The 11647-nt window shown below is 33.9% G+C and overlaps 1 protein-coding gene and 1 pseudogene across 1 annotated transcript; both read left to right on the top strand.

Annotated features, from left to right (window-relative positions):
• The first annotated feature begins 827 nt into the window (after nucleotides 1-827).
• On the top strand, nucleotides 828-1760 carry LOC109558442 (olfactory receptor 6C76). The gene has a single exon (XM_019959856.1). It carries the CDS (start codon nucleotides 828-830, stop codon nucleotides 1758-1760), a length of 933 nt encoding a protein of 310 aa, XP_019815415.1.
• A 7946-nt stretch (nucleotides 1761-9706) lies between these two features.
• LOC109558441 (olfactory receptor 6C76-like) lies at nucleotides 9707-10646 on the top strand (annotated as a pseudogene).
• Nucleotides 10647-11647: the final 1001 nt, after the last annotated feature.

Raw genomic sequence — 11647 nt, 5'->3', positions numbered from 1 at the left:
AAAGTGTTTGCATATTTCATATTTTAATTTTATGAGTATTTCTGATCTTCATTAACACAGTTATAAATATATTGTTTAAGCTATTAACTCAATCTGTAGAACTTATTTTATTAGAAGTTTTTAAACAATCTATTAAAATCAGTACATTAATTGCATATCATGAAAAGTTATATTTTTAAGAAATCAAGAATAAAGGTAAGGGTTAAGGGATTCTAAATTCTGGAAATTGAATGGACTTCTGGGTTTTAAAATATGGATAATATTATATAAACCATAGTTCAATATAAATAAAAGTCTAGAATACATTACAATGACTTGGTCTCTGTATTTTTTAAAAAGGGCAATAAATAAATTAACAGAGGTAGTACTCACTACTTCTCCAAAAGAACGTTTAGAATTTTCCCTATGAAATATTAAGTTTAGGCAGATCACTGGTTTCCATTATCAGTCAGAATTTTAATGCCTGGAAAAGACAACTTGAGAACATAATTTCCTCTGTATTTTAGCTTAACAATGAAGCATGAGAAGAGTTCATGTTTAATCACCAGATTTTCCAGGTAACAAGAGTAATAAATGAAGACACAATAGACATGCAGTAAGGATCAGAGGACATTACGTCCTACAGATGAGACTAATATTAAGCAAAAGAAACACTCCTAAGATGTATAATAAAATTGGGAAGGAAAATATATGTATAAAAGTCCAGAAACTTTTTGTGAAAATAAAATTATTACTTGAAAAACGGGTGCAGACATTTATGCTTATCTAATCAATTTATTACTGTTTTGTATCTGCCAGTAAGATTTGTCAACAATCAGCCACCAGAAATGAGAAACAGAACATCAGTGACAGAGTTCATCCTTCTAGGTCTGACTGATGATCCCAAAATGCAAGCTGCTATTTTTTTCTTTTTATTTCTCACATATGTGCTGAGTGTTAGTGGAAATCTGACTATCATCATTCTTACACTGCTGGCTTCCCATCTGAAGACGCCCATGTATTTTTTCCTCAGGAATTTCTCCTTCTTAGAAATCTTATTTACTTCTGTCTGTAATCCTAGATTTTTGATAAGCATTCTAACTGGAGACAAATCTATTTCCTATAATGCTTGTGCAGCTCAGCTCTTTTTCTTTATCCTTCTTGGTTCAACAGAGTTTTTTCTCCTGGCATCTATGTCCTATGATCGTTACGTGGCTATCTGCAAACCTCTGCATTATACAACCATCATGAGTAACAAGATCTGCTACCAGCTTGTAGGCGGCTCTTGGCTGGCTGGATTCTTGGTGATCTTTCCTCCACTGACCATAGGGCTGCAGCTGGATTTCTGTGACTCCAATATCATTGACCACTTCACCTGTGATTCTGCTCCTTTACTGCAAATCTCCTGCACAGACACCAGCACACTAGAACTCATGAGCTTTGTTTTAGCTCTGCTGACGCTCATGTCCACCTTGATGTTAGTAATCCTCTCCTACTCCTACATCCTCAGAACAATTCTGAGAATCCCTTGTGCCCAACAAAGAAAAAAGGCCTTTTCAACCTGCTCCTCCCATATGATTGTTGTCTCAATCTCTTATGGAAGTTGCATCTTCATGTATGTGAAAACCTCAGCAAAGGAAGGGGTTGCTTTGACAAAGGGAGTAGCTATGCTCAATACCTCTGTGGCTCCTATGCTCAATCCGTTTATTTATACCTTACGGAACCAGCAGGTAAAACAAGCGGTTAAGGATGTTGTGAGAAAGATGTTCTCAAAACATTGACCTGACTTAAATTTTAACTAAAACAAATACAATTTTAACTAGAGAACCAATGAATAATATCTTTTCTAAAATATATTCTACCTTATTCTATTTCTTTACAGAAACAGCATTGTTTAGGCTATTTTGAATTTAATATTCTTATTGTAAATCTTCCTTGTATGAACTTTAGCACAGTATCATTTAGGAGTGTTCTTATGTGATTTCGTATTATAAACTTAAATTTAGAACTAAAAGCCCTTCACATATTAACATGTGTGTGAGTGCAAAGCTGCTTCACTCACATCTGACTCTTTGCATCCCAGCAAACTGTAGCCCACCAGGCTTCTCTGTCCATGTGATTCTCCAGAAAGAATACTGGAGGGGGTTGTCATGCCCTCCTCCAGGGGATCTTCCTGACCCAGGGTTCGAACCCACGTCTCTTAAAACTCCTGCATTGGCAGGCAAGCTTTTTATCACTAGTGCTACATGGGAAGCTCCATTTATTAATTTCAAATAATATGCACGACATTAAACACCACCTAAAATACTTGAGTAGAATAAAATTACTATTAATTTATATATGTCTAAATCCAAAAGTACATACTCATGTCTCTAGAAGCATGCAAATATGTATATATGTGCTATATGAGTATACAATCATATATATGTCTATATATATGTATATATATATATATTTATGCATACTATACTTTTAATGGTTTTTATCAAGTGAAATAGAGGAAACTCAGTCATAAAGGTGTAGAAATAACTAAGTAATATAGGAGTTAGGCATTGTTGAAAAATAATATTTTGAGCATGAAATTTAACTTACAGTTTACTTACATTCTACATAAAAATGTTTAAATATTCTATGTATTTGTCATCAGAACAACAGATTAGTAATGGAAAAATACTTTTCTACATTTATGTCTGTTTTAGCAATTCACTGTATGATAATTTAGATAAGAAAAATAATGCAGAAACTATTTATTTAATAAACATTTCTTGAATACAGAACTTTTATAGAGCTAATATTTAAAGAAATTGCAATACCATATAAATAGATTTTTAGAAGGTAGTTATATACAGAGATGGCAGTATTTGGCTTGAAAATATTTTATTTTCCATTATGAGAATCTTACTTCATACATACAAATACTATTAGTATTTTTTCTCTATTGGTATCTTTAATAAACTTTGATAAGATTTGACCAATATATTATGTGGGATTATATTGCTTGCCAAATAAACATTAAAAGTAAAATCAAGTTAAGGGGGAAATAAGATATAGAACAAAAAACTCAGGAAGATTTGTAGGATCCCAGAAAATTCTGCTTAACTCAGGAACTGGAAAGATAGATTCGCTTATCCCATAACTATTTATTGCTCATATTTTCTCTCAAATGCTTCCCCTTTTCTCTGTTAAAGATTTTAATCTATCTTCATTTGGTTTAATTCTGTTTCATTCTTCCAGAATAAATTGTTCTTCATCACATAATAGATAGTACAGTTCCTTGTAGACTTCAGTTCATCCTTTTCAGTTTATGATAAAAAGCAAGACTCCCTGCCACTCAGTTCAATAAAAGTATCAGTTGGAAGAAGCTTATTGATACCCCTCTGAGTAAATGTTGATTAAAGAATCATCTCTTTGATCCCTGACCATGAACTATGTTTCATAGCCATAGGATGCTGCTTAAATATATATATGCTAGAATTAAGTTGTCTACATTTGCCTCTAGTTTTGCCATTTGTAGCTTGAGTTTCTCTTGGTTGCAAAATTTTCACATGCAAAGGAAAGTCAATAATTCTGTTTAATCCTAGATTTGTTATGTTACATATAGTTTAAGCATCTAAAACTGCTAGTAATTGAGTAATGGTGCAATAATGTTAACATTTATTATTATTATTGTTATAGTGATTAATTTCAGTCACATAGTCTGAGTCACATTGTCAACTGAGATGTAGGTGGAGATGGCAGAAAATCCTGCTTGACAATGAGAAGGAAGTAGTTTTGGAGTAACTACTCGATTTTATTTCAGCCAACTTCATTTTGCCAGTTTGGTTGTATGGAAAACATGTCTACCTCCAGAGATAGAAGCACTTCCTAAGGTAATAGCCACCTACAGATATGCTTAAAAGGATAACATAGACCAGATAGATTTATGAAAGCAAAGAATCGGCCCTTTGCCTTGTCCAAGTGTCATGTTTCATCAGGCTTGCAATCTTACCAATCAGAGTCAAAAAGATCATGTAGTAAAACCCAGTGTGAATAAATCGCCTTTAAAAAGGTTTCAGGGACTTCCCTGGTGTTCCATTGTTTTAAAATCCACCTGTCAATGCAGAGGACACAGGTTTGATCCCTGGTTCAGGAAGATCCCACTTGCCCTGGAGCCACTAAGTCCCTGTGCCACAACTACCAAGCCCAGGGGCAGTAACTACTGAAACTCGCACGCCGAAGGCCCATGCTCTGCAACAAAAGAAAACACTGCAGTAAGAAGCTGGGACACTGCAACGAAGAGTATTCCCCATTTGCCCCAACTAGAGAAAAGCCCATGCTCAACAACAAAGACCCAGCACAGTCAAAATTAAATAAAAATAAATTAATGTTTTAAAAAAAGTTTTCAGTGATGAAATTTTCATGTAGAGGTAGACACATTCTTAGCAAGCATATACTAATGAAACTGAGTACTTTCGAAAACAGATTGGTACAGAAAATGAGTATCATTGCTTTTTTCTTTCTTTTTTTTTTTTTTGCTGCTATGGTTTGCTTTTAACCAGACAAGCAGATATATGATCAGGCTGCCCATCCCTTAAAACCAGCTCTGACTAATCAGTGATGGGCACAAATGTATCTAACTTCTCAATGTCTTGATTTTTATTGAAGAACTACATTTATTTCTTTTCTCTTCCCTTATTTAGTGCTTTATTTCTCAGTTTACCCCTTAGAACTAAATGTTTGTGATATTTCTCTTTTTATGTATACCTCTTTTTACCATTTTTTCAGATTTTCATATTACCGTAAAATTCTATTTTACAATAATGAGCTCTATCAGTATGAATAAGCCACTTCTACCAAGTACATGGGGCCTTGTATCTCATATTTAAATTTCATCATGAAGACATGGCTTGGGTAAGCATCACACTGAAGGGTAAACAACCTTAATTAAAATTATGAAATCAATAATATATTACCAAAATAGAATATCTATTCAGAAACAAACACCCAGACATTTTTTTTTTCTTGACAACATTGATATGAGTTTAAACTATCCTGTAGCACTGAGCTTATGGTAAAATAGCCATTCTTATAAACATATGAGATAAACACAAACAGTTGTATGGGAATGTGTATGAAAATTTTAAGGAGGAAAAGTAATTTCATTTGTAGAATCTACATTCAAAATGAAATAGAACAATTATATAAAAATGTGTGTCACTTATTCTAATATATGATTTATTTTAGAAATTTTTGATCATTCATAATACCCCAAAGTAATAATTTGATTGATTATGGAGTCAGAGCAAGCTCCAGATGGTGAAGGACAGAGAAACCTGGCTTGCTGCAGTCCCTGGGGTCACAGAGACCAACACAAAACTCAGCAACTGAATATCAAAATGGTATTCAACTATGTAACTGAAATAAATGCATATGCTCACTTTGAATGCTTAAATATTACTTTGTGACAGGGGAACTAATATTACTAAGTGCCAAGGGCAAATTTCAAAAATTAGAATGTGTTTAAAGATGTATCATGTATACCTGTGGCAGATTCATTTTGATATATGGCAAAACCAATACAATATTGTAAAGTTAAATTAAATAAAATTTTAAAAATCATTAAATATTCAAAAAGAAAAAAAGATGTATCAACAATGTGTATTATAATTTGTTAAGAGCACTTACCAGTGAAGGTAAATATTTCAAAATAAATATACACTTCAAGTAGATTTTCTTAAAAGTAAGATCACATGAAGGCAAAACAAGTTCTTTGAAGTGGAAAGATACACGTGATGTTTTTATTCATGTTATATTTGACATTGTGGTTGTGATGTATTTTAATAACTTTTATTGATTAGACTTCTAGTACTAAAATGTTATTATTTATTGTAAAAAATGTTATTGAATAGATTTTAATTATATATGTTCATTAAGAAGATATTATACTAATGCATATTTCTAACACTGAATTTGGTCACAGTGGGATAAACTCCACTTAATGTGCTCACCTGGAAAGAATAGCTATGTGTGTGTGTGTGCTTAGTCACTCAATGCTGTCCAACTCTTTGTGACCCCATGAAGAATAGTTTTGATATATATTACATATATATTCTTTTTTTTTGTTTTGTTTTAATTTTATTTTATTTTTTAACTTTACAATATTGTATTGGTTTTGCCATATATCAAAATGAATCTACCACAGGTATACATGTGTTTCCCATCCTGAACCCTGCTCCCTTCTCCCTCCCCATACCATCCCTCTGTGTCGTCCCAGTGCACCAGCCCCAAGCATCCAGTATCGTGTTCTTTATATAAATGTGTCTTGGATTTCATACTCAGAAGTCGGAAGGAATAAGTAAATGTAAAAATGAAATCTGATGTGCTTCTAATTTTAGTGACTTTGCTCAAGTATTGAAAGGCAAATTCAATCTAAAGAAATATTTGCTAAAATGCTCTATCTCAAAAAGTCCTCATAATTTTAACAACATTTCACAGCCCATGGAACTTGGTGTTTTTCTTTAGTCGTTCTGTGCCATATTTTTTTTCACATTAAACAGATTTCTGCACACCATTTAAGAATCATGCTTAGATCATATGAAAATAAAAATCAGAGCATGTTGGTTTGCTTAGCCTCAGTTCTCCTCAAATATTGGCTAACATCCAGCTGCATGATTTCCTCAAACTTCCCCTGCGCCATAGGTCCCATTATCAACCAATTAAAACATGATTACCAAAGCAGATCTTGTATGTTATTCACTAGTGCCCCATTACTGTTTATCCCAAAAGTCATTAAAAATTTATCTCAAGGAATATTTATGAAGTTATATGTAGCAAAGCACATTAAAGGTGGTAAGTTGACTCCATTTCAAAGAAAAATAAATGGATATGCCCACTTACCTCAAAATAGCAGAGAAGCCTATTAAAGAAATATTCTCAAATTTGCAGCATTAATAGCAGCAAATTTCTTTCATCTAGAGGTTTATGTCAATATGACAGGTGAAATATTTCAAGATTCCAGGTTTTTGGACAATGTTGGGAAAAGATATGTGGAAAATATCTCATTAGGTTTTTGGAGATGGGATAAAAATATATTTATGAGGGATTTATAGCTCTGTTGGAGGGAAGAAAATATATCTATGATTGATCACTTCTGATTTAAGAGAATCAAATATATCACATTAAATATCTAACTCTAACCATTAAGCATTTAACAATAAGTATTCTCAACTTATTTTCATAAGATGCTCAGCTTTTTTTTTTAATTTTATTTTATTTTTTAAATTTACAATATTGTATTGGCTTTTCCATATATCGAAATGAATCTGCCACAGGTATATATGTGTTCCCCATCCTGAACCCTCCTCCCTCCTCCCTCCCCATACCATCCATCTGGGTTGTCCCAGTGCACCAGCCCCAAGCATCCAGTATCGTGCATCGAACCTGGACTGGTGACTCGTTTCATATATGATATTATACATATTTCAATGCCATTCTCCCAAATCATCCCATCCTCTCCCTCTCCCACCAAGTCCAAAAGACTGTTCTATACATCAGTGTCTCTTTTGCTGTCTCGTATACAGGGTTATTGTTACCATCTTTCTAAATTCTGTATATATGCGTTAGTATACTGTATTGGTGTTTTTCTTTCTGGCTTACTTCACTCTGTATAATAGGCTCCAGTTTCATCCACCTCATTAGAACTGATTCAAATGTATTCTTTTCAATGGCTGAGTAATACTCCATTGTGTATATGTACCACCGCTTTCTTATCCATTCCTCTGCTAATGGACATCTAGGTTGCTTCCATGTCCTGGCTATTATAAACAGTGCTGTGATGAACATTGGGGTACACGTGTCTCTTTCAATTCTGGTTTCCTCAGTGTGTATGCCCAGGAGTGGGATTGCTGGATCATAATGCAGTTCTATTTCCAGTTTTTCAAGGAATCTCCACACTGTTCTCCATAGTGGCTGTACTAGTTTGCATTCCCACCAACAGTGTAAGAGGGTTCCCTTTTCTCCACACCCTCTCCAGCATTTATTGCTGGTAGACTTTTGGATTGCAGCCATTCTGACTGGTGTGAGATGGTACCTCATAGTGGTTTGGATTTGCATTTCTCTGATAATGAGTGATGTTGAGCATCTTTTCATGTGTTTGTTGGCCATCTGTATGTCTTCTTTGGAGAAATGTCTATTTAGTTCTTTGGCCCATTTTTTGAGCTTTTATATCTTATATAACATTGATTCTCTGCTGCCTGTCTCTCATATACATGAATATATATGTATACACATAAGTATACATACATATTAATATAATAGCTATATTGATAATCTAAATAGTTGAGAACTTTAAATGGTGATTTATGATCAATTTTATGTAAGTATTCACAATTTATTTTCATATGTTTTCAGCTTTTATATTGTATATAGCATTGATTCTCTGATGCCTGTATCTCTCATATATATGAATACATAAGAATACATATAAATATATATGCATATTAATATTAAAGTTAAAATCAACTATCTAAATATTTGAGAAGTTTAAATGATGGTTTCTGGATTTTAGCACTTTCAATGGCAATTAGTAGAAATATGTGCAGCATATGTCGCTTTCCTTAAATTACACTTATACTTTAGAAGGACATGTGGACACTCTTGGTATTGGTATCCACAATATGTTTAGATACCTGTAAAGTATTTGTGCATTTCTCATGTAAATTCACTTGTGAATCATTCTTAGAGATCATTAGCATACTTTGTGAACATGTTGCTTGATACCATTATTTGGTAGATTTTCAAAAGGAATTATTAGGCATTATGAAACCATGAGAGCTTCCCCAGTGGCTTAGCAGTAAAGAATCCACCTGCAATGCAGGAGTCACAGGAGACATGAGTTTGATCCCTGGGTTGTGAAGATCCACTGGAGGAGAACATGTCAACTCACTCCAGTATTTTTATCTGGATAATCCCATGGATATAGGAGCCAGGTGGCCTACAGTCCATAGGGTTGTGAAGAGTCAGACATGACTGAAGTTGCTTAACATACACATGCCTGGAACCAACAAGTAAAAACATGAACTTAAATTTTCATGTTAAGTAATGCAAAAAGAAATTTAGGGGTTCAGAGGCCTCATTAATATATGTGAAAATGATATAAGTATTTGGTTACAGAATATTTTGTTATTTATATAAATCATTTTAATATACATAAATGTTCTGAATACATTAGAATGACTTATACTCTAAATTTTAGAAGAAATGGGAAATATATGAACAAGTAAGTGTATGATTGGCTATTTTCTCAGAGAACATTCAGAATGTCACTGACCTATATTAATTAGATTTGGGTTGACCAATTATTTCCATCATCAGTTAGTACTTTTAATCCTAAAAAGCTTAAATAGCAAAAGAGTAATGTTCTCTCCATGTTAGCTCAACAGTGAAGCATGAGAAGAGCTCATGTTCAATGACTAGATTTCCCAAGTAGCAATTATAGTAAGTGAAAGCAGAGTGAAACATGTGGCAAGAAATCAAAGGACATTATGCAGAGTAATAAGACTGATTTTAAACAAAAGACACAAATCTAAGATGAATAATGAAACTGGAAGAAATGAAGAATGTACATACTTTTGGTGAAGATACAATTATTACTTTAAAAACTGGAAGTTAATATTTATTCTTGTCTAACCCATTTATTGTTGTCTGTCTTGATTATGCCACAAGATTTGCCAAAAATCAATAGCCAGAAATGAGAAACAGATCATCAGTGACAGATTTAATCCTACTGGGTCTGACTGATAATATAAAAATACAAGCTGTGATTTTCTTCTTTCATTTCTCACATATGTGCTGAGTGTTAGTGGAAATCTGACTATCATCATTCTTTTACTGCTGGATTCTCATCTGAAGACTCCCATGTATTTTTTCCTCAAGAATTTCTCCTTCTTAGAAATCTCATTTACTTCTGTCTGTATCCCTAGATTTTTGATGAGCATTCTAACTGAAGACGATTCTATATCCTATAACACTTGTGTAGCTCAGCTATTTTTCTTGATTCTATTCAGTTCAACAGTTTTTTCTCCTGGCATCTATGTCCTATGATCGTTACATGGCTATCTGCAAACCTCTGCATTATATGACCATCATGATTAACATATCTGCTACCAGCTTGTAGGCGGCTCTTGGCTGGCTGGATTCTTGGTGATCTTTCCTCCACTGATCTTGGGGCTGCAGCTGGATTTCTGTGACTCCAATATCATTGACCACTTCACCTGTGATTCTGCTCCTTTGCTGCAAATCTCCTGCACAGACACCAGCACACTAGAACTCTTGAGTTTTGTTTTAGCTGTGCCGATGCTCATGTCCATCTTGATTCTGGTAATCCTCTCCTACTTCTATATCCTCAGATCAATTCTGAGAATCTCCTCTGCTCAACAAATGAAAAAGGCTTTTTCAACCTGCTTCTCACATATGATTGTTGTCTCAATCTCTATGGAAGCTGCATCTTCATGTATGTGAAAACCTCAGCAAAAGAAATGATTACTTTGACAAAGGGGGCTGCTGTACTTGATGCCTCCTTGGCTCCTATGCTGAATCCATTTATTTATACCTTATGGAACCAGCAGGTGAAACAAGCATTTAAGGATATTGTGAGAAAGATACTGTCCTCCAAAACATTGATTTCATGAAAATTTATAACAAACACACAGCAACTTTTACCAGAGAAATGATAAATAATTGTTTTATCTCTTCTGTCTTCTTTTATTGAGTCTTAGAAATATAATTGTTTATGGTGTCTTGGATCCAATATTCTTAAAATACAATTCTCCAGATATGTATATAAGCACAAAATCATTATGGAATGATCCATAGCATTTCCCTATGATATAACATAAGGAAATGGCTGAAGCTAGTCTTCTATTAATGTAGGTACTTCCAATAATATTCATTGTGATGATATTTATCACAACCTAATTTATTCAAACAGCATATGGCATTAGTATTTTTAGCTATAAATGTATAAAAGGATCATTTAAGTGTATTAAGTCATATAAATGTATAAAATGATGTACCTACACAATGTGGATGATGACTGAGGCCATAAAATGAAAAGATGCTTACTCCTTGGAAGGAAAGCTATGACAAACCTAGACAGTGTATTAAAAAGTAGAGATATCAGTTTGCCAACAAAGGTCTGTACAGTCAAAACTATGATTTTTCCAGAAGTCATATTTGGATGTGAGAGCTGGACCATAATGAAGGCTGAGTACCAAAGAATATGTGCTTTTGAACTGTGGTGCTGGAGAAGACTCTTGAGAGTCCTTTGGAAAGCAAGGAGATTAAACCAGTTAATCTTAAAGGAAATCAACCCTGAATATTCATTGGAAAGACTGGTGCTAAAGCTGAAGCTCGAATAATTTATCCTCCTGATGCAAAGAGTCAACACTTTGGAAAAGACCCTGATGCCGGGAAGAATTGAGGGCAGGAGGCAAAGGGGGCAACAGAGGATGAGATGCTTGAATGGCATCTCTGTCTCAGTGACATGAGTTTGAGTAAACTCGATGAGACAGCACAGGACAGGGAAGCCTGGTGTGCTTCATGGTGTGTTCATGGAGTCACAAAAAGTTAAATATGACTTAACAACTAAACAACAACATACACATGTACTTACATTGTATATATATTTACT

Source organism: Bos indicus, chromosome 5, assembly GCF_029378745.1.
Source record: "Bos indicus isolate NIAB-ARS_2022 breed Sahiwal x Tharparkar chromosome 5, NIAB-ARS_B.indTharparkar_mat_pri_1.0, whole genome shotgun sequence".
Classification (NCBI taxonomy): Eukaryota; Metazoa; Chordata; class Mammalia; order Artiodactyla; family Bovidae; genus Bos; species Bos indicus.
Note: the sequence above shows the minus strand (reverse complement) of the source record. Positions and strands in the feature narration are given on the sequence as shown.